The sequence below is a fragment of the Elgaria multicarinata genome, chromosome 3, assembly GCF_023053635.1.
Source record: "Elgaria multicarinata webbii isolate HBS135686 ecotype San Diego chromosome 3, rElgMul1.1.pri, whole genome shotgun sequence".
Taxonomy (NCBI): Eukaryota; Metazoa; Chordata; class Lepidosauria; order Squamata; family Anguidae; genus Elgaria; species Elgaria multicarinata.
Window position 1 is genome coordinate 87,892,345 of NC_086173.1, and position 23,416 is coordinate 87,915,760.

The 23,416-nt window shown below is 41.7% G+C and overlaps 1 protein-coding gene across 2 annotated transcripts in view; it reads right to left on the reverse strand.

The window, feature by feature from the left end:
- Positions 1-23,416, reverse strand: part of MGAT4B (alpha-1,3-mannosyl-glycoprotein 4-beta-N-acetylglucosaminyltransferase B) — a 110,248-nt gene that overhangs the window by 24,895 nt on the left and 61,937 nt on the right. For both annotated transcript variants that reach the window (XM_063120846.1, XM_063120847.1), the window contains exons 2-8: positions 16,418-16,597; positions 14,298-14,438; positions 12,602-12,735; positions 7,134-7,180; positions 2,095-2,208; positions 1,357-1,432; positions 164-278 (exon numbers count right to left, since the gene is read on the reverse strand). In XM_063120846.1, the coding sequence (XP_062976916.1) occupies positions 164-278; positions 1,357-1,432; positions 2,095-2,208; positions 7,134-7,180; positions 12,602-12,735; positions 14,298-14,438; positions 16,418-16,597 (807 nt within the window). The remainder of the gene's footprint in view (positions 1-163; positions 279-1,356; positions 1,433-2,094; positions 2,209-7,133; positions 7,181-12,601; positions 12,736-14,297; positions 14,439-16,417; positions 16,598-23,416) is intronic.

Here is a 23,416-nt window from a genome sequence, read left to right on the forward strand (position 1 = left end):
CAACTTTACATCCCATTTTCGTGCCAAAGGTGCATGACTGAAAACTTTGGTGATGCTTTCTTGCCCTGGCAAGCTGAGTTAGAGGAATAGTCCTTCCAACGAAGGATATGTCTAAGCAAAACATCTCTCGGGCGTGTGTGTGTGATATGGGAGGGAGTCTTACCAATGAACCCAAGCTGTGAGAACTCCAAAATCATCCATTCCTCAGATGGTTGTTGCAGAGCAAAGTTCTTCATTGTGCTGAGATAGTTTGGTTTCGCTACAATATCGTCTTCCAGCTGCATGACAGAGGGAGATGTCAGTGCTCATGACAGAACATGTACACCATTGGGAAAAGAAAAACCTCTATCCCAGAACGCACCCAACAAGTGACGATGGCTGAGAAATGTCTGGCCAAGGACAGGATCTTATTAAGCAAGATAAAATCCACCATTTCCATCAGTTTCCTATTTTCATTGTAAAATAATGAATAAGACTCAATTAGTCATGATAAGTTAGCTGCAGAACATACCAATATGATAGCCCTGTTCATTATTATTATTATTATTTATTTATATAGCACCATCAATGTACATGGTGCTGTACAGAGTAAAACAATAAATAACAAGACCCTGACGCATAGGCTTACATTCTAATAAAATCATAATAAAACAATAAGGACTTAAACCAAAAAGCCTTATTCACCATGGTTAAAGTCATGGTTTAAGGTGTCTTCTGAACACAGTCTGGCTTTCTGGCTTAACCGCCATGGTTAAAGTCATGGTTTAAGGTGTCTTCTGAATGGGGTTGATATAAGAGAAGATCTATTCACATAATTCAACAGGGCACATTTTCCTAGTCATTTTAAATAGGCAGCCATTAGGAATAGGCCCTGTTATCACAAGCCATGGTACACAATGTGGTACCAGCAGGAAATATGCCGGTTCAATCAAGTCCACACAATGTCAAAACTGATATGCTTGTTTCTAAACTAAATGGCTCATTCTACCACTCCAGCTAACTCACAACAGTCTCCTAAAAGTGAAAACAATCATTTCTCTATCTAAATCCAAGCAAATGTCATGTGGCCAAGTGAAATTGGAATGGCAAAGTAAGTTCCAAGTCCTGCCTGAGAGAGTTGGACCCAAAATGATCAGGCTTACTTTGAAGATTCCCACAACAACTGTACCAAAATAAAGGAACTAATAGCACTGTCTAAACCATATTACTTCTTTTCCCCTTCTACATCACAAGGCCCTTCCTCTCCTCACCCCTCACCCCTCAAATTCTTTCTATCCAATGCCCCAGATATGACATTTCTTGCTTGGATCAGCAGAAGTAATAATAAATCTATCCCTTGGCCAATGGTACATTTACCTGAACATAATAGATGCCTTTGGACTGAGCATACATCATTAAAAAGCAGTAATCTAGGTTCTGTTTAGTCCTCCACCTGCAAACAAAACAGAAAGATGTTACCCTGCTGGCAGGCAACAGGTGCTTTCTTTGGAGTAATAATACAAATTCAGCAGAACATTCAGAATACAGAAAACTTTTAATTCTGAAGCCCATGAAAAATCTATTGTATATGCACAGCCATCGTGCTAGCTTGGATTCTAGTTGATTTTTAGGACTAAACTAGATGTGATTAATGCAATTAGCATTATTAATGCAATTAGCTACTGCATGGCAAAACAAAGTAAAATAGCAGCTGCAGGTAAAAAAAAAAAAGAACTGAAAGTCCACAGACTCCATGTGGCCTGAGGAGGTCAGTCTGCAGTGGATTCTGCAGGTCAGATTCTTAGAAATCCAAACGCATTTTAGTTCGTCTCTGAATTCTCCAGCATCCCCAATCACAGCAAAAAATTTAAAAAGCCAAAGCAAAGATTTATATACAATTTGAATGGCTTTCTTGGGTACAAGGAAGCGACAGAGGGAATACACACAAGTCAATTCAAGCTATATGTAGCCTGCAGTGAGTACTTGCTCCCTTTAAATGCTTTCTGTTTTCCTTTAAGCAAGTTTAAAGGCCCATTATAAAGCAATATAACAACAACAACAACAAAGCCTTAATAGTGCAGGATGCCATTTTAGATCAAGTTTCCTGGGTATTACCTGACTCTTTCTTTGGGGTCACCAAAAGATTCTCGGAGGCGGGAGAAGTCTGGATAGAAATGTGGGGAAGGGGAAATAACTTCTAGAAGACCAGAATGTATTTCATTGGGGAACCTGAATGGGAGGACAAAGGAAGTAGCCATTACTTTTTGCAAAGATGAGAATGCAATCCAACACCAGTGAGTAATAGCCCCAAAGTCCGGGCACGCCACAGAGCCAAGCAACATTCAAAGCTCTGGGCAAATTCTCCGCACAATCTGCTGCACTATTAGGTCCTGTTTTAAACAGAAGAACATCAGCAGGGGTACTGGTTGCCATTCTGAATATCTTAGCCCTCTTGCATTACTCAAATATATCACAGCAGCTGGAAGCTGAAGCAAGATTTTTCAGTCACGCTCATGTCTCCTTCTTACATGCATGTGGCTTTTGAATGTTGCAGGGTTTTTTTTTAAGAAATGTTAACTTTTGTGGATTACATACCAAACACCCTGATAAGTGCAAGAAGCAGCAGAAGAGTAAGTCCTTCTCCAGATTATACTTTCCCATTATAACCAAACAGCTAAGCCACCAACTAGCTATCTCCTGAGCAGATCCAAGGGGGAAACGTGTATGTGTGAACGCGGGTAAGGAGACCTTAATAGAGTTCATATCCCAAGGAGAAGAAAAAACTAACTGTTCAAGCCTTCCCGAGGGCAACTCAGACATAATCTAGGCCAGTAGATTCTTTCCTGTCCCAAAGGGCAGCCAAGTGAAAGGGAAGGTTGGAAGAAATGACCCTGAGCTGTAGACTCACAAATAAAATGTCTTTGGGATGACTCAACAGGTGGGTTCTAATGAATCATAATATTTACTGTTCAGAAGACATTCCTCCCCTTCCCCAGTTTAGATTGGCTAGCCCAGGGGTAGATAAACTGGTGCCCTTCAGATGTAGGACTACAATTGGCATTGGTCCTAACCAGCATGGCCAATGGTCAGGGGCTATTTATTTATTTACATTCCTATACCGCTCCCTATCCGAGGATTTCGGAGCAGTGAAAGAATAAAAACAGAATAAAAACATAATTAAAAATTACATTTTAAAAGGACATGTGCAGATTAAAGGAGTTGTAGTCCAAAACACCTGGAGGCCATCAGTCTGCCTACTTCTGGGATAGAGATATTGGTGAGTTTTCTTTCTATTTCTGCAGTGTGTGTGTATATATAAGGAAGGGGTTGTGACTCAGGGGTAGAGCACCTGCTTTGCATGCAGAAGGTCCCAGGTTCAATCCCTGGTGTCTCTAGGTAGGGCTGGAAGAACTCCTGTTTGAAACCCTAGAGAACTGTTGCCAGTCATTGTTGACAATGCTGGGCTAGATAGACCTCTGGTCTGCATCAGTATAAGGCATCTTCCTATGTGCCTATTTTCTTGCATAGTTTGCAAGTATTTGCTCTGTGGGCACATTACTGTGGTCATAGTGCACCTGCTCCTTGTCTATTATACACTGTGATCTAACACTCAACTTCAACCTTCCCAGATTTGGGACCCACTTTTAGCCTAAACATACATCTGGAGACACACTACTTAAAGTTTTGCAATATATTCATAAGAGGAAGTGCTGCTGCACCATAGGACATGCTGTGATCTAGTAGCAACAGGTCCTGACCCACTAGTTGAAAACCAATGGTCTAGGATGTGGGTGTGATGGTCATGCTTATGGATAGAAGGTTGGACTGGATGGCTTTCTGGTCCTGATTTTATACATCCCAGGGCTTGTGGATGCCTCATTAGTTACAATCCCACCACCACCACCACCACCCATAAAGAGGATTCTCAGACACCTGTGCTGTCCTGACTGGGAGAGGAGGGTGGTTTGACCACCAGGTCTAATCAACGTCTACACAAAATATTTGGCTGGGAAGAATTTGAGGAACAGCTCATGCTTATTTTATTTATTTATTGCATTTCTATACCACCCAATAGCCGAAGCTCTCTGGGTGGTTCACAAAAACTAGGGAAGCCTATGTCACCTTTAAAGATCTGTGATCCTAATGTGCTTAATATTTCAAAAGACTTTAATGCTTCGAGTTTGGGTGTTATGAAAAGCTTCCCTATGTAGATCATGATTTCAGAAGTATATTGGTCATATAATTCAAGGGGTGGCAGATATTCCAGTGTGCTATGAGCCATCTCAGGATTTGGAAGGGACAAGCAGAGAAAACCAGATATTTCAATAAAGTACAATTGTTCCCTTTCAGCAACTCTCTTCAGAGTTGCCTGCATTGAAACTTGCCAACAAGTAAACCAGCTGAAAATTTTCATTCTATTAATGAATCGTTTCTTTTCAAATAAGAACATAGAAAGAGCTGTGCTGAATTAGACAAAAAATCTTTCTAGTCCAGCATTCTCTTCCCACAGTGAGCAACTAGATGCTCAGGGGAAGGCCACAAGCAGGACGTGAGTGCAACAGCACTCTCCCACTTGTGTTCCTCAGCAAACAGTATACAGAAGCATATTGCCTCTGACACTGGAGGTAGTATATAGCCATCAGTACTTGTAGCCACCACTAGCCTTATGCTCCATTAATCTAATCCCCTTTTAAAGCCATCCATGTTGGTGTCCATCAGTACATCCTACCGCAGCAAGTTCCATAGATTAACTAAGGCTTGTGTGAAGCAGGACCCCCTTTTATCTGTCCCGAATTTCAGACCATTCTAACTAAATAGCTAACTATCTAACTGTGACAACAATCCTATGCCCCCCTTGACGGTATCTGAGGGCTGAAGGATGCTGGAGATTCACCACCCTCAAGTCACTGACAAAGGGCATGGAATCTGAGCAGGGATTCACCCCCTGCACCTGCCAGCCACTGCGGAAAGCTCCATGGTAGTTCCCCTCCAGAGGTTGGTATTGAGCAGGGGGTTGGACTCGATGGCCTTATAGGTCCCTTCCAACTCTACCATTCTATGATTCAATGATCTTGGAAGAGGAGGGAGGAAAGGGGGCATGCCAGTGGGTTGAGAGGGGAGAGGCCATGAATCTAATGGATCAATAAACCTCTCAGCCTCCATCCTCGGGCTCAGAGGTCTGTCTAGCTCAAAATGCAACAAAGGAGAATGGAGAGGGTGTAAAAACCTCCATTGCTCCTCCCATCCTGCCTGGCTCTTGTTGTCAAAGCTTATGATAGACGGACATATCTGATTTTAATATATTTTTCCTATCGTAGCAGAGCTACCATAATCTTTTTTTTTTCATCCAAGATTCAATTAAAGAGAAGTTAAAGGGCTATTATCAAGAACCTAATTTTATTTAAATGCCCTGATGTTACATCAACATACCAATGAATATTCAAACTCCCAAAGATCTGTCTTTTTTCTAGAGCCTTAAATATTGCACATTCTGACAGCATTTGCATATACAGAGTTTCCTTATTTGCCCTGTAGTGAGTCTTACTTTCCCAATCATATGCTTAGAAGGCCACATGAGCAGGCAGTGAGACTGAGGAACAAAAAGTAACCCCTCTGTCTGGATTGAGCCTCATTAAAAGCAAAAACAGAAACCCTATTTCCTGTTGACATTGTGTTGTGTTCCTTTAAATTAATCTTCTTTCTACAATATTTGAACTGTGGCTTCTTATTGCCAATGCTGTTCTCTTGGTGCAGGAGCAATTGCTTTTTCCTCTAAGCCATCTAAGCTAAAGACCGTATTTGACTCCCTTGTGTTTCCCCCTCCCCACACACTTCTGCCTATTCAATTTAAGGCAGATAAAGCAAGCAATTTAACTGGGGAAGGGGGAACGGGGCAAATCACTAAGCTGATTAAAGGAAGTCTGAGGAACTTGTCAGAGGGCCACTTTCTTAGACAACGTCCATCCGTTTCATCAGGGGTCCGTTACACAACCAGCCCTATAATCTCTTGCTAACTGGGTCCTCTCGCCAAGAGCCAAAAGGAGGCAGAGCGATCTGCCAGCCTTCACATGGCAACACCGAGGTAATGGGCTCTTGTTCAGCGTCGAAAACGCAATGGTTCTCCCCTCAGCTATTACAGAAATCATCTCTCCTCACCTGCACGTTGCAAAGAGCACGGCTTCAGCTAGTAGGTCACACCATCCTTCTCCTTCCCCTCCACCCTCACCCCCCAGACTTGATCTTAGCTACTGCTATTAATAGGCCACATGCAGAATGCAGGAGTAGTAATGAAGTCGGGGACTCTTCCATTACTTTTAGCTTCTAAATGTTTTGTCCTCTGAGCTCCAACATGGCTAATTCCTGCCCACTGTCTTTTACAAGCTTGCTAATAATAAAAAACAATCCACCAGCGTCTCTTATACAAATCTTTGGGGAAGGGGGGAGCCCAAAGCAACTAATTGATGAGAAAACCCTGACACCGCAAAAGAAAAAGAACCACAGAACGCTCCAAGACAGAAATTAACTGTTAAGTCAACATGGAGCTCTGGAGAAATCAGAGATGCAGACCTGGCAGGAGCGGGAGTGGGGGAGGAATATGACCAAATGTAGTAAAGAACATAAGGGAGGGGATATTGATGTCAGCCTGGATGGAAGTGTACCCTAAAGACTATATTAAGCCTTATTTTGGTTTGAGGTCAGTGCTGCCGATTACCATTCCCCTCTCATGCAGTGAAAAGGCTGGGGGGATGCAGATAACAAGCATCGTGTGCCTGGGACCCGTGTAAATCTGAGACAGCAGTACCTGCCATACAGCCTTCGAGCAGCGTAAAAACAGGCCACAGGCCACATAGCACATACTGCTGTTCTAAATAATCGGTCTCCCGACAACCTAAGAAACAAGGGGTTGGGTGGGGGAAATAAATGGATGCCATAATTGGTTCCATAGCTGATGGAGATTCACAATTGGTTTTTTAGCAGCCGAGGAAGAAATTACGTTTAACCAGCATGCAAACTTGATGTATAGGCTTTAGTAAAAAGTGATCTTAGGCAGAAAATACATGTAACTTCAAAACATTTTCATTATTTTTGTTACAGGCAAAACAAAAAAGTGCATAAACGGCAATATTAATACATGACGGTAGAACACTGCTTACAGGCTTTTGATATTTTCTGCCACTCCTGTTGTATACTGTGGATCTGTCTGCAAAAGAAAATGACACAATATAAGACAATGAACACACTCCTATTTGAGAAACCATCAATGTGCTTATTCCGCATCTCAAAAATCATTGCTACTATGCCAACTGCAGTGCTTGCTCATACCTCTTATTATTAGATATACTTCATTTTAAAATTCCCTACTTAAGAAGCCCCCTAACTATACAGAAGCCTCCTGCTTAGCTCAACACACTCCTCATAGTCTAGAAATAGCCATCAGACACCTTTTGCTCCAGTATACGTGCATATTCCTGTTTCTAATAACCTACTTGTTTGGTCACTTGTGGTGAATTCCCTCTCGAGCTGAATACTTAAGAACATAGGAGCCATTTTGTTTAGCAAGTCTACTTAAGAATGGCCTCCAGGTGACCAGACGGTAAAGCTTTACAAAAATTGGCTCTTTTTTTCTTTTCTTTTAAACCACAAATGACCAAATATGACTAATAAAAAGGTGACTAATAAAAAGGTGAGTTTGTGACTTCAAAAATATATTTAGAATGCTGTAATAACCCTGTAATTGTATTTGTATGGTCTTAATAAAAAGAACAAAATCTATATCAACTGATAAACAAGGACAAAACTGAAAGACAAGGGCCATAGAAGTGAGGATTGGTGCATGTTTTCCCATACATGCAGACATTGACACAGAGACCATTCCATAACGATGGGTGAAGAGGTACCGGATCAAAATGAATTCCTTGCTTTATATGCCCTATTTAAGCACTCTTCTTACCTTGTATAATCAAAGCATGAGAAGAGGAACGCTCCAGCCTCAAGGCCTCTGTTGTTGCATCCAGTGCCCTCTACACATGGAGGGTGACAGTCTGAACAGGAGAGACTCCTGTATCCAACCAGTGTTCTTAATCACATGGAAAACCTCCATGGATGCAGGACAGCTCTCCTGCTCAGGCACTCACCTTCCATAATTAGAGGGTGACAAAAGCAATAATTGGGGGGGGGCGCAGAGCTGGAACACTCTTCTCCTCACGCATGATTATACACTCTTCGAAGAAGACCTAAAATAATGATTCCAAAATATGTCATTCCTAGAACAGGACCAACAAAAGCAGCCTCACAAAGCACAAGTTTACAATTCTCAACAGACTCTGGGGAAAAGATAGGGCAATTTCAAGGATTGGGTTTAGCAGCAAAGAATGAAAGGTCAGGATTTTATGTACCATCTCTAAAATAATCAGTTAAGAGAATAATCACAAGAAATACTTTTGTGAGCCGCCATGAGAGCCATTTTTGGCTGAATGGCGGCATAAAAATGCTTAAATAAATAAATAAATAAATGGAACTATAGGATATTTTCAGAATTCCAAACAAGGACTGATTGCTGAGCCCAAATAAAGAGAACAAAATGAGAATAAGGTGACTTAGGTGGGGCGGGGGGAGGAAACACACAGAGTCCTGGAGATCAGACAAAAGAAAAATCTATACCAATTGATAAACAAGGACAAAACACAATGACATAGGTCACAGGAGGGAGAAGTGAGGGTCGGTATACACCTGTGCAGGCACCCTGGTACCCGACAATCAAGGTACACATGTGCCATCAAGACATACCATCCTGCTTTAATATGTAAGGCATTTCCACATCAGAGATCCTGCATAGGAGGGCTCTGCCTACTCCAGGTTGATTGTGTCTCAGGACTTAGCTAGACCTAAGGTTTATCCCGGGATCGTCCCTGCCTGCAACAGATCTTCAAGTCCTTTCATACATTCCAAGCTTATTTGGTTTTCCTTTCTATCTCATTAGATTTCATAAATCTTCCCAAGCGGGGGAAGGGGGGAGGGGAGAGGGAAGCAAGCAACTGTGCAACATGCTGTCAGAGTCCTGGATTTGGGTCGCTGCCCAAGACTCAGAAAGAACTATTTAAGCTATTAATGAAATATAACAAAATATCAGCATCTTCTTACATGATTATCAATGCTTACTTCAACATCAGTTGTTAGCTTACTATTCTATGGTTTTTATTGAAGCTTCTATATATCTGGCTACCTGAGACAGTCTGATGCTGTAAACATCCTTTCTTACCCAGTCACTGGCTAACCAGTGAATGGGTATACACTGGATTACTGCAATGCGTTATATGTGGGGCTGCCTTTGAAAACGGTCCGGAAACTTCAACTGGTACAAAACAGGGCAGCACGGTTACTAACAGGGACTGGCCGATGAGACCACATCACGCCAGTCCTTTTCCAGCTTCATTGGCTGCCAGTCCAGGTCCGGGCCTGATTCAAAGTGCTGGTATTAACATTTAAAGCCCTAAACGGCTTGGGGCCAGGCTATCTGAAGGAACGCCTCTTCCCATATGTACCTCCCATATGCCCAGACCCCAAGGTCATCCTCAGGGGTCCTTCTCCGCGAGCCCCTGCCAAAGGAAGTGAGGCAGGTGGCTACCAGGAGGAGGGCCTTCTCTGCTGTGGCACCCCGGCTGTGGAATGAGCTCCCTAAGGAGGTTTGCTTGGCACCTACATTATATGCTTTTAGACTCCCAGCATTTTAACAGTCTATAAATAAATTTTAACTTGGTGTTTTAAATTTGTAATTTTGCATTGCTGCTGTTTTTATCTGGTTGAGCTTTTATATTGTATTTTATATTATGGTTTATACTGTTGTTTTATACTTTGAATGTTTTTAACTTTTGTGAACCGCCCAGAGAGCTCCGGCTATTGGGCAGTATAGAAATGTAAATAAATAAATAAATAACCAAAACATTATGTGTTCCCCATGGCGACGGCCCATCTTTCACTGTAATGCATAGAGCCACCTGCTATGTGGAAAATGCCAGCGTGGTTAAGAGTTTAGCCTTCTTCACATGTGGTATACATGTAGTTGCCTTCATGTGATTACTAGGGAGTGGGGCTCTGCCCCTGACTGCACTCCCCTGAGGGGACGTGGCCTCCTTCATTCCCACCCTAGACATCCACCACTAAGTATGAACACCTGCAGGAGGAAAACCTCTATGTACATAAGTTTCCCTCTGCATACCCCCATACCTAAGGTGGGGATATTGGGGCCTTGGAACCTCATGGATGGGCCAGTGTCATGAAGGATGATAGCACATGAAAAGTGCAAGTATGTACCAGAAATGGGAGCCTGAGTAGAAACTCTCAACATTGGGAGTTTTAAAGTGACATAGGATGCATACAGTGGAGCACACGGAATGACCAAGGGGAACTGGTTCACCATACAAATCAGGTAACTTGGAGACAGGGCTTAAAGGGAGGAGCAATAAGAATTGTATTGCATTTAGTTGTTTAACATACACAGTAACAGCACCAACTGTCCCTAACATGCTGGGGATGGTGGAGCATGCTAAATACTATATCTAAGGTACCTTTACCCTTCAGCATCAAAGATTACTGAAGTTTAGCTTATTCTCCTTTATTTCCATGTAGCCAGCAATACATTTTGAAAACTGATATTGTAGTGTTCTAACTCTCATTTAATATTTACTTATTTTATTTATTTAAAGCAAAGGTATACTGCCCTTCATCCAATAGATACCAGGGCGATGAATAGCAAACGTATCATAAAACACAAAAATATGCAATAAAACCGTAACATTAATGATAAAATGAGGCAGCAACTAAAAACATATAGTAGGCTAAACATAAGGAATGGTTAAAAAAAAAGTTGTTGTTTTAAAAGAGTGACACATGAATTGGCAAAGGAAACTCAGCTGCCAGTACTATACTTATAAAAATGTACACACATTATTTGAAGTTGAGTATCTCTTTAAAATTCCCACAAGATCCACAAATGTTGCCTCAAAGCTAACAATGGAGACATTAAAATGTCTTGTTTGCAGTCAAAGCATGCCCATCAGACTCCTTAAGACTTCTTGATGCGTCTCCATGTCCAAGAAAAACACGTAAGCGATGGACAGCACAAGTGTCTGGAACAAGAATGTAATGTACACAAAAGCTTCCCAATGCTGCCTTTCTGATAATTTAGGGCAAATACATTTTCTGACACAGAGATCAATTTTGATGTAAAAAGCAATTAATACATGAAGCGGGCCGGGGCCTAGGTTTTAGGGCTCCCTGAGTAAGATGCCTCCAGTTGCTTGTGCCCACTCCCATCACTTCCTAGTTGGTACAAGATGGCAATGAGCTTATACCTGCTGATATTAGGGCAGCCTAATGCAGATGGTTCAGGCAGGTGGGCCTAGAGCTCTGTTCAGCGCTACTGCAGGCCGCCCCCAATCAGCCACCCAGGGGAAACAATGGTCTTAGTAGCCAAGGAGCTGCCACTAAGCAATTTTCTGGGCCTGTGTGCTTAAACGTACTGACACTGCCATCTGAATTACACCAGCCCTGCCCTAGATGTACACATGCTGGAAGTTTGGATGATGTTATTAAGAATCAGCAGTAGTGCCCGAGTATGCCACTTGGTGGCACCAGGCCAGGTGTGAAGCAGCCCTGTCTCCTCCATTACGTCTCTTGTTTTTTTGAAGAGATGCCACTTGCTCCTAAAGAGGACAACTTTCTTGTGATGAATTAAAAGGACGGAAATGCAAAGCACAGAAATCTCAACCAAAAATGCTGGAAAAGGGGAATGAGAAAGGCAACATTAAGAGCTGTTGTTCTCTTGGCAATAATGTGCTACTTTTGGGAAAGAAAAACAAAGTTATTTTAGGCCAGAAATAAATGATCTCAGTGGGACATGCTATGGGAAAACACACATACGCCAATCATATAAACTTGAAGATAAACGGAATCCACAGTGTATTAATTTGCTATGGTCATTTGAAATCCAGAATTCAGAAACCGGTTCTGATGCAAGGCATTAGTGTAGCAAACTGCATAGGCCTCAGTTTTAGTTAGGTCTTTCCTTGGGATACCGACTGAGCAGGGGACAGCAGAGAATCCTGAGAGAACACTGTAAAGGTAATTTATTATTATTTATTTTATTTATTAATTACATTTCTATACTGCCCAATAGCCAGAGCTCTCTGGAATTCCCTACCAGGTCTCTTACATGGGTCCACTCAACAGCTGCCTAACATTTTGTAAGATCAAAGGTCAACAAATGGAGTGCTATTTAAATTAAAGAGACATTCACAAGTGCCAGCTTGGCAGCAGCCATGCAGCCTTCTGCTAACATATTGACCCTCCACAGCTGAGTGCATCCAAGCATTGTTTCACATTGGGAACAGCCCCTGGGCCTCATTGGCGGGATATGCCCGATGATCCTTGTCGGACAGCAACATGAGGTTAGACTTCTCTCCCTGTGCCAAAGGAGAACCTGGCCCACGGCCATGTAGAGACACATCCTGCTGTTTTACGACTACACACAGCCTCCTGGATCAGCATCAAGTCTCTCCCGGAGAGACAATAAAGGGATAGAGAGCTATCAAAGCTAGATTCAGAGGGGAAAGAATAATTTTACCTCAGCAATCATGACAACAATGACAGAGTCTTCCTTCTCTTGCTGGTTGAGCTCCGAGATCAGAGAGTTTAGGGTGTCTGTCAGGTAGGAATGCACCTCTCGCTTGACACTAGGAATCCCCATGACTATTGATACTGTAAATGAGAAAAACAAAGGATATTTAAATTTATTTATTCATTGAGAATATTTTTGGATTGCCCCTTAACTCAATGAATACTCGAGGTGATATATAATAAAAACGATTCAAAGAATACATAAAATACATGTTTAAAGCTGGGGATTAATAATTAAAAAGAGAGAGAGAGGCATTAAACCATTAAAAGCTTTAGGAACAGTATCATTTTCACCAGCTGTCTAAAGGATGCTAAAGAGGAAGCTTGCCTATCCTTCCTGTGGAGGGAGTTCTTGCTAACAGCCAAACACTTCCTCAGCATCTCACATTTCCTATCAAAAAAGGAGCCCAGCGTCCTTTTCTACCTGCTTTCAGGAAAGTTCTCCATGTGTTCTGGAGAATGAACCAAAGTTCCGAGTGTATCATTCATGGGCACACAGTGGTGACCACCACAGCTGTCATGGAATAAGGCTCCCTAATTGGCCTCCAAGTCCTTAACTTGCCCATGTAGAGCACTTGTGTCTGTGTAATGCCTGAATAGGGTACTGAATGAGTCAAATCCTTAATGGAACTCTAAATATTCAGGCACTGTTTCTTTTAAGTTAAGTGAGATTGGGAGACCCTCTTAAACAAATTTGCAGGAAGGGCACGGACACTGCAGTGGGGAGGAAAGGAAGGAATGTTTCCCATTGTGCAAACAGAAATCTACTTGTGAGTCATTTTTGGTGCATCTGATCCATGCTTGGCTTCTGCAGGTCTTCCTGCCCATCTGCACGAGATATTGGGGCATCACAGAATGACCTTGGATAGTGAAGTTTGCAAGGCAAAAGGAGCAGAGAAAACCCTATTATGCCATATCACTTCCAGGAGTTTCCTCCAGCGTTTGCTGCTTTGTGCACAGCAATAGATGGAGAAGCATAGGAATCGCCTGTTCAGACCTGCCCTTGGACTGAAACAGCAAGCTCTTTTGTAGGACTGATCAGTGCATAGGCAGCATTTGTGTGTATACATGGCTGTCGCGTAAAGCCTTCATCGGTCCCAAGGCAAGTTTACACATTATGGCTGCCAGGTGGAGATAGCTTACAAATCACTCCATGGCGGAGACTGTTATCAAGTGGCTTAACCATGCAGTAGGAGCGATTTTCTCCACCCCAATTAAAAAATTGTATTGCCATGGAATAAAACATTGCCCCAACCACAAGGGAAGCTGATCACAATCGGCTTACTTCAGCCTTCCCCAACCTGATGTCCCCCTGAAGCCCCCCAACTCCCATAATCCCTCAGCCACCTGATTATGGGAGTTGTAGTCCATCACCTGGCAGGGACTAGGTTGGGGAAAACTGGCTTATTTGATAATAATGACTGCCACAGGAAGTGACTGAAAGCAGCTTCTGCAAGACAGCTGTAACGTGTAAATCAAACCTGACTTGCTGGTCCTAAGATGGCAGTGCAACAAGCAACTTAAGTGACATTAGCATCCTTGTCTGTCTTGACCTAGAAGCAGAAAAAAGTAAGCATGGGCCATGCAAGACGTGAAGGGAAGTGATGTCATGAGCAGCAACCAACCAACCAATGTCCTCTTACCTCCAGTGCGCCCCTGTCCCACGTGTACAGCCGGCTGCAGGCTGTTCTCCTTTGACAGCAAATGTGGCAAATGGTGAAAGATGGTGGGAAGATGCAGCACATTCTTGTTAGTGATGTTCCACAGTTTCAGTTTTGTTTCATCTGGGGGGAAAAGAGGTGTGGGGGAGCCCCACAATCACTTTCCAAAACAGTAAAGGAGAGAGACTGTAAAGCTTTAGAGACATACCCACTTCATAGCACCATCTGGCCAGCTGAGATGATCACTTAAACGTAGTTAATCAGTCCAATCTTCTTCACTTGCACCCACTAATCGCATTAAGTGTAGCAGGAATTACTTAAAGCTCAAGACAGATAAGTATTCCACTCCCACAACCTCACCAGTCTTTTGAGATGAGGAAAGTAAAAGTTAAACCAGATCTTTGGCAAAGTGATCTAAATTTATACCCAGCATTTATGCACTTTTTAAATCAAATCTCAGGGACCTAATACTCCTTAACAGTTATGTTCTAAATCTGCAGCATTTGGGAGACTGACTGCAATTTCAAAAGCAAAACAAGTCAATGTGTGTGTCTGCCATGCAAAATCCAGTGGTTTGGAGTACCAAAGTCTAATTTAAAAGGAAGCCCAATACTGCAGAGCTTTTATTCTGGTGCGTTTTAATGTTTTACCATCAGCTCTTTTGAAAGGGGAGATATTTACGAATCCCTTCCTCTCAATGTGAGTGTCACTGCCAATCGGGCATGGTTGAAAAAGTTGAACATGTCTTATTATACTGCCTATATTACAAGGTCTTTCATTCCCATTATATTGCTCCAATTTTAACAAAATTCCAAGTTTCGTTCCTCCTTTCTTCTGTCAGACTCTACCAGTGAAGTGGTTCTTAAGGTGGCAAAAATTTGCGCCCAGGCCAGTTCTATTAGGAATCAAATGATTAAATCCATTATAATTCACTGTAACATTAGTTGATACTAGGAGACATTGTCTCTGAAGTTAGTTTTGATCTCAAATCCCCTATTTTATGTATATTTTTATATTTGCAGTTTGTTTGTATATTTGTATTCACTAGTTTGAATTTCATATTTTCTATTTCTAGTGGTTGGTCTGTGACTGTAACTAAATAAATACAATACAATTTAAAAACAAGTAAGAATCTTGTGGCTACTTAAAGACTAACACATTTATTCTGGCATAAGCTTTCATGGACTATAGCCCATTTGGCTTATGCCAGAATAAATTGGTTAGCCTTTAAGGTGCCGCAAGACGGTTGTTTTTGCTGCAATAGACTAACATGGCTACCCTCTGGAAATTATTAAAAACAAGTGTATCTCAAACATAATTTCATAATGGGATTCTCTTCTACACCCCCCTTCTGCTTGCAATTATAAACCTTTGTAAATCATGAAACCCTCAACATTTTCTAGGTGCATGCTCTTATGCAGCCCCCACCAGGGGGCACTGAAGTAGCAGAGGTGATACTCTGTATACTGCTCCACTCCCAGCATAGCCAGTGAGGGCAAGAAAGGGCTTTCTGTCCAGGAGGGAGCAACAGCTAGATAAGGCCTATGGGAAATCGCTGTCTAGAGCCATTGCAAAGAGGAGAAGCAGGTAGAGAGAGAACACTTAGAAAGCTTAGCTGCATAAGGGGGTGAAAAGAGTGATATCTGACGCAACAGGGGATTAAGAACGGGCAAGGCCCTGTGCCTGCGATTTGCAAGGGACAAAAAGCTGTGGGCAATACAGGGTGAGTAATTTGGTTGCAGAAGACTAAGCACATAGAGGTGTGTGTTTTTACCGGGGTTTCATATACTACGTAGCAGCAGCTGGCAAGTGCAAGATTACTGCATGTTTTCAGTGGATTAGGAACATTTCTCATCATATTCACATCACATACCCAGTGACTGTATGATACCTAAAGGAAAATGTTTAATGTCACCACGCCACTTTACCACCCTACAATAATATTTGCAGAGACCTTTATATGCTCCACACTGCACCCTGTGACCTGCTCCCTGTGATAAGCCTGCCCTGGGACACACAGAATGGCTGTCTATCGGATGCTCTACATGAACGTGCATGGCTTCAGCGCATCATGAGCTCATCCTCGTTAAAGCCTGATTTACCAGATAAGCTGCTCCACGTCCGGTTTATATCCCGCAGGGCCTGCTTCTCCGAGATGGCTCGCTTTATTTCATCTAGGACTAGGTTCAACTCCTTAGATCGCTTGAGGCTCTCTTGTTCTGCAGCGTGCAAGCGGTCCCTTAGCGCTAGGAACTCTCGCTGATAGATATCCACAACGTCACCTGCAGAGAAGAGAAAATGCTGTGTCTTTTTTTCTATTGCAAAAAGGAAGTATTTCCATAGTGTAGACAAAGTAGTGCTATTTTCTACATTATTTCAAAGAGGGAGGAAGCATCCTACTACTACTGCTAATTTGGAAATGGGGGTAGAGTGTGTGTGTGTGGGGAGAAACTCTTCTGATTTAACTAGACATATTAACTCAGAACAATACACTCCTTCCTCAAGTGGGTCCTACACATCTTTTAAATATTTAAACATTCACACCTGTATTCATGGTTAATACCCTTGGGCAGGAGTTCAGATAATACACATAATTTTAGAAGTACCCAGGAGCAAAGTCACAGTTAAATGGTTTATATATAAATCACATTCCTTTGAAAGTCACCTTGGGAAAGTCAGCTTGCTACAATACATAGAATTTGCCATTTTGTTAGAACAATACCTTCTAAGGAAAGCAGAGGGAATCAGTGATTAGATATACTTTGTTCATTTGTTTGAAGATGATGATGCCAGGTACTCAGACACACACACACACACTAATAAAGCAAGGGTGGGAAACTTGTGACCCTCCAGATGTTTTGCTTACAACTCCCATCAACCCTAGCAAGCATAGCCAATGGTGACAGCTGAAGGAGTTGTAGGCCAAAACATCTGGAAGACTACAAGTTCATAGTGATAATAGTGGTTCATAGTGATAATATACACACTATAAATAAACACTATAGCAATATACACATTGTAAAGATAATGGCTATTATCTACACTGGATTGGCTCATAAACATGACAAAATGTGAGCCCACTGGCATAATGGTGGGCCTACTGAGAATATGCAAGTGAAAATGTAACAGGACCATTTTTTGTCATCTTTGACCATTCCAAGAAGGGGATGAATACCACAGAGTACATATCTAGGCAACAGTATCTAACCACAAGTTGTTCTATTTGTATGAATCTCTACAAACAACACACACACACACACACACTATGTACATATGTTCATGTATGGGATGATCCACTGAATTAATATAAGGTCACATTAGTGAATTTGTGCGTGGCCTTGCAAATCCTGGCCTTTTTAATAAGAGAAGAAATATTTATGAAAATAGCCAATGGAAATTAATTAAACATTCTAATTTCTCAAGGGCTAAGAACAAGAAGATAAAGGGAGAAAAACAAAAAGCCTACTTTACTTATGAGGAAATTATTTCCAAAACAAACCACTTTATGTAAAAGGCAAAACCCATAATGCAAACACTGTTCTGGTTTGTTCTTTAAGACTTGGCAATTACAGGAAATAGGATCAGGTTCAATCAGGACTATATTAGAAGCAAGAACTGACTTCCCTCAACTAGCTTAAAGTTTAACTAGTTCCCAAGTATTATTACTATAGCAACCAGTGTTCCTGAGAGCAGCTACTGGAAAGACACAAAAATAGCCTCTCCTTCCAAAAAACAAAAAACCTCTCCAGTTTATTTCCCACACCCTTGATACACTGTGTACAAATTGGAATCCAGAATTCCAGCAGTGTGCAACTAAGGGAGAAAGGAAAACTAATCAAGGAGCTAAATTAAAATTCCAGACCAAAGACTCTGTAATGAAAACAGTGTTTCAAGACTAAGGAAATCAGGATCCCTACCATCGTCATGTCATGTCAGGCCAGTGAAGCCTCAGACATCATACCTGCAAGGCACGCACGCACACACGCACGCACGCACACACACACACACACACACACACCCTCTCCAGCTATATCTGAACTATCAGCTGCTTCATAGCAGAGCTGCAAGAACAATTAAGGGAAGGGTACAGGATCTCAGACTGTCCCCTTAGACAGATGGCACAAAACAGCTCTTTGGGGAAACAAAATCAATGGATGGAGCGAGTATTTAATTAGCAGGCTGTTAGGCATTTCCCTGAGTGTCCTATATGTAAACCATGCTCCTGATTAGCTAGAAGTATACTGCAGGCAAAGTCAAATTCATATTATTTTTAACAGGACATATCCAGAAGGCAGTGATGGACAAGCAGCTGCTCCCCCAGTCCTGACTTTATCTCTCACAGGCTTCTGTTCTAGGTCAGTTCCTTCCTCTCTATCTTGAATTCAGCCATGAGTGAAGACAGCAAGATGACCCTGCTGCTCTGATAATGCTGGCATAGAAATTGGAGCTGAAGCTCCTTCATGGCATTTACAAGCCCTCGCCATTTTGAGTGATGGACCTCAAGGAGGCAGTTCACAGGAATAGAACTTCAGCAAAGACAAAGGTGAGGATGATGGGGAAGTCAGAAATGTTTTTAATGAATTGATCCATTTCCATCAAGAGCAACTGTCCCAGACTGTCAAAGTGCTAATGTTTTGAACTATTCAGAACTATCTGTAGTTCAATAAGAACTGTTTCCAGAACTATCTGTAGTTCAATAAGAACTTGCATTGGTTCATGGCAGATGTGCATGGCTGACCCACACGCTCATCAACAGTTGCATTCTCAAGGCATTGACTGAAGCAAATACTACAGACCTATCATATCTCCCTGCATATTCTGCAGAAAACTTCCCTTACGCCAGCATTTTTGCACTCTCTTTTTTGAAGGGAAGATTTCGCCTGAGCCCACATTCTATAGCTCTATTAGTAAAGCTAAGCCCTTCCCCCTTTGGATTTTGAATAGCTGCAGCAGCCCAAAACGTTTAGAAGCGCCAAGGGCAAGGCTTACGGGTGTTGAGGGAGCAACAGATCTTAGCAGGAGTAAGATATTTAGATGCGGAACTATGTCCAAACTAGCTGACAAAATGAAGATGGATTCATTTTGAACCATAACAGAGATGTCTCTCTTGACATAAACTTTAAAGACAATAGCAAACCAAACCAACGCCAATCACACAGTATGACGTAGAGACATAGAATTCAAATAAAAGTAGGGGGCAGGAATCTAAATATAGACACACTGCTGGTATTAAATAAGGTACAACAAGAAATGGCGACTTGAAAAGTTTCTTTTAATGATGTCTCTCAAGCTCCATCATGAAAGATGTGTGCAATCGAAAGAAAGTCTTAGCAAGGTTGCAAAGAAGTTTATTTCAAAGCAAAGTCCAAAGATCCCCCCTTTTTAAGGAGCAGTGGGTTAAAAAAAGTATCAGTTACAGATATGTTATTTGATTAATCATTTGATAGTTCTTCCTCACGCTAATAGCTGTGAATATTTTTTGTAAACCGCTCAGAGAGCTTCGGCTATGGGGCAGTATATAAATTTAATAATAAATATTTCATAATTATACATGGCATGGACACAAATAAGTAGAAATTACATAATACAAGTAGAAAGTGCTTTTCATATTACTCCATATCATTTTAAGTTAATTTATCCCATGGATATTAGAATAATAAGTATATGCCACGTAATTTTAAGAGCTTAAAAAGTGCATTAAATCCATTGCATTCCTATACAGATCTATTACTTCCTTCCCCAAGAGCATTTCAATTCTAAGTACTAAGGATCATTTTTTCATATTACTGACATCCTGCCCACACCCTCCCATGTCATTCATATGGGAAGGAAAGTTTGTTGTTACCAGATTTATGTATTTTTGCATTCTCTACACACTCACGTATTTCTTGAAAGGAGACATGTGAATCAGGGCATGTCTGCACAAGCTGATTTGTTCCACAGAATATAATAGGTACTATCCTAAACCTATAAAAAAACCAACACTCCATATCTAGATGCATACAGTTCCAGTTACTCGTAACACAAGTATCAGCCTTACCACAATGATCCTAAGCATAATAAGTAGACATTTGAACAAAAGTTTCATAGTGCCCTTCAACCTGACTATTAAACTTCCTACTCCTTGTTTATTGGATTGCTTTTCTTTCAAAACCAACTAAGTGTGAATTCACCTATTCACCACTCCGACTAGATGCTTCACCTGTACACTTTCTTCCCCACCTTACTCAGCCCCAGCTCAGGGCCAAATGACATGTTATGGTCATTGCATAGTATGTTGCTGAGCATACTAGTTTTATTTACTCTAGTGTAACTGCACATGGTCTTGATTTGGATCAGGGCCAGTGCACATGAATGTGTAGAATTAATTCCCCACCCCCATTTCCCTCCTGAAATTCCACCAATTGGGAGGCCTTAAAAAAAAAGAAAAGTCTCCAATGGAGGCTTCTTTCCTTCACTTTCCAATCCCCACCCTTCACCCCCTGTCGGGCTGTGTGAATTTAAGGGGGGAAATGAGGGGAGGCTAAATCTTCCCCTCCTGATTTGTGCTGGTCCCAGTCCTAATGGGGAGAAATTACACTAACCTAAATTAAAAAATCTACTCAATGTGCCATTTGGCCCTCAGGCAATCTCACAGGGAAGTTCGGTTTTCCTTCTTTCTTTCATTTAAAAGTTTTCTCAGTTCATTACTCTTATTACTGTAGAGTTCACAGCTGCTTGTATAAACATTAGGTATTAAAACAGAGACTGAAGCCCACGCTCAAGATTCAACCGCAGCACACTAATCACAAGCAGGGGAAAGTTGTACATACAGAAAGTGTTAACATGCAAATCAATGATTAAAGAAAAAGGGAGGATGAAAAATGCTAACAGGTCCAGTCCAAGGACATGCATGTTCCATAGATGCAGATCTGAAAATCACAATTTTTAAATATAACAGTCACTTCACAGAACTCCCAAGACTGAAACTATAGAAATCACGAGCCAGCTTTTAAGATGACTACCAATCTTTACTCAGCATTGTTCATCTAGTTTGAGTAAATTAACAGTGCAACTGGTTATGGGAGGCCATTGTTGATTTCAGTGGCCTATGGTGCACATGGGTGTATATATTTTGAGCAATAAACCAGATGTGGAAGTGTACTCACCACATTTTCTTTAGGCACATAATCTTCTCTCTTGCAGTTGGAAAACCAGTTCTACATTGGTACAGTACAACCTGGCTGTAGAGTGTGCACTGATTGGCTAGAATCTAGCTGCTAGAACAGGGATAGGCAATGTGGCGCCCATGGGCACCAAAGTGTCCCCAGACACCTTCCTTGGTGCCCACCGAGACACTGTACTCTTCCCGATTTTCATTTTAAAAGATTTTTTCCCCCTGGCAGCTGGGATAGACCCAAAGTGAATTTTCCATGAATGCTTCTGGGCAGGTTCCTTGTCCCTTGTGACTAGCCAAGCCCACCCATGACAGCCATTTTATGGTTGCGCCCAAGACAGTTTCTCAAATTTCCAAATTTGCCCATGGGCCCAAAAGTTTGCCTACCTGTGTGCTAGAACAAGTAATGTTGATAACCCTCACCAGAGCAGTTTTTCAACATTTTAAAAATAGATGCTTTAAAAGAACAAAAAAGTGAGGGACAAATGAATGTTTAATTGAACGAATATTAAATGATATTCATCCCTATATCTTTATGATATAGGGCAGGATATAAATGTTTTAATAAATCAATAAATCAATGTATATATGGGGTTTTAGAAGTCTGAAAAGTTAGACAGCGTGCCTGAAGCATGAGTACAGTTTCCTGGGGAGCAAATCAGTAGCAGGTTTGTCCTTTTCACAGTGAAGCCAGGTAGAAGTCTTGCTCACCAAGAGCAGAAAAACAGGCGTTTTTAAGGCATGTCTGTACACACCCCTTTTGTACTTCTGGAGAAGCAAGCAAGCTGCAACTGAACTTCGGCTTCCAAATCTTTTATACAAAACCTGGGAGATGAGTAGAAGGCAAGATGTTATTCAGTGACTAAAAAAAGAACAAGGAAGAAGCCCCTCCCCTCCCCCCCACCCCCCTGGACAGTAAGAAGAGAAATGTCACTGATTATCCGTCATTAATGATCTGCCGGTTCCAGCAGAGACCTGCACTTTCATTAAACTGGAAAGCTGGGGCACCATCAGAGAGATTTCCTTTCATTAGCTGGAAAGGCAGCAAATGTGAAACTGTCCCTGGTTTTAATGCTTTTAATCTGTTAGGCCCAGAGCAAACATACCCCCAATCTCCTGCTTCTGGAAGAAAAAACACACACTAGCAAATAACTTTAGCTTGTGAATAACAGAGCATTCAATTAATTAATGCAATTGTACAGGATAACACAAAAGCTGTAGGGGGTGGAAATCTGACAATGCCCCCCGCCCCCCGGCACACACACACATTTCCACCTCACATGACAGTCAGTGGAGACAAAATTGGAATTCTTTTCGTTTATTGCGCTATTTGATCCCTATTTCTCAGCAAGGAAAGCTTATCTGAACATGCATTTAGGATTTTACATTTTTGATACTAAATCCATAATTTCCTTGTTTCCCAAATTGGTTGTATGGAGCTATCTCTACCTTCCCTTCTCTTTGGCCTATGCACTTGGAGTTAGCATACAGTGCATACAATCTCATGGCTTCCTGTCAGAGGCAAGAATATGCACTATTTGCCCTCCACATTTGAGAGCCTGTTTTGACTTTAAACTCACCACAATAAGACTGCTTCAAAAATCACCCCATACAGCAGCTGTTACTTCATGGCAAAAAGCAGTTGCCACACCACCACAAATACTAAAATAGAAAGATTTGTGCTGTAGCAAAAAACCCCACCAGATCTGCACATTCTCAAATGGCTCAGCAAACAGTAACGTTTACCAGAAGGGTTAAAATGGCCTCCACACAGCAGCTCTAAATGTGTCTGTGACTCTCAAAACAATTTGCTTTTTGACTTGGAAAAGTTTACCATGACATATCAGAGAAATCCTGGCACTAACAAGCTGACTTTTACCTTGTTCTATAGTGGAGTAGCTACCTTTTGGGCCATGGGCACTTTTGGCAATTTGAGAAGCTGTCC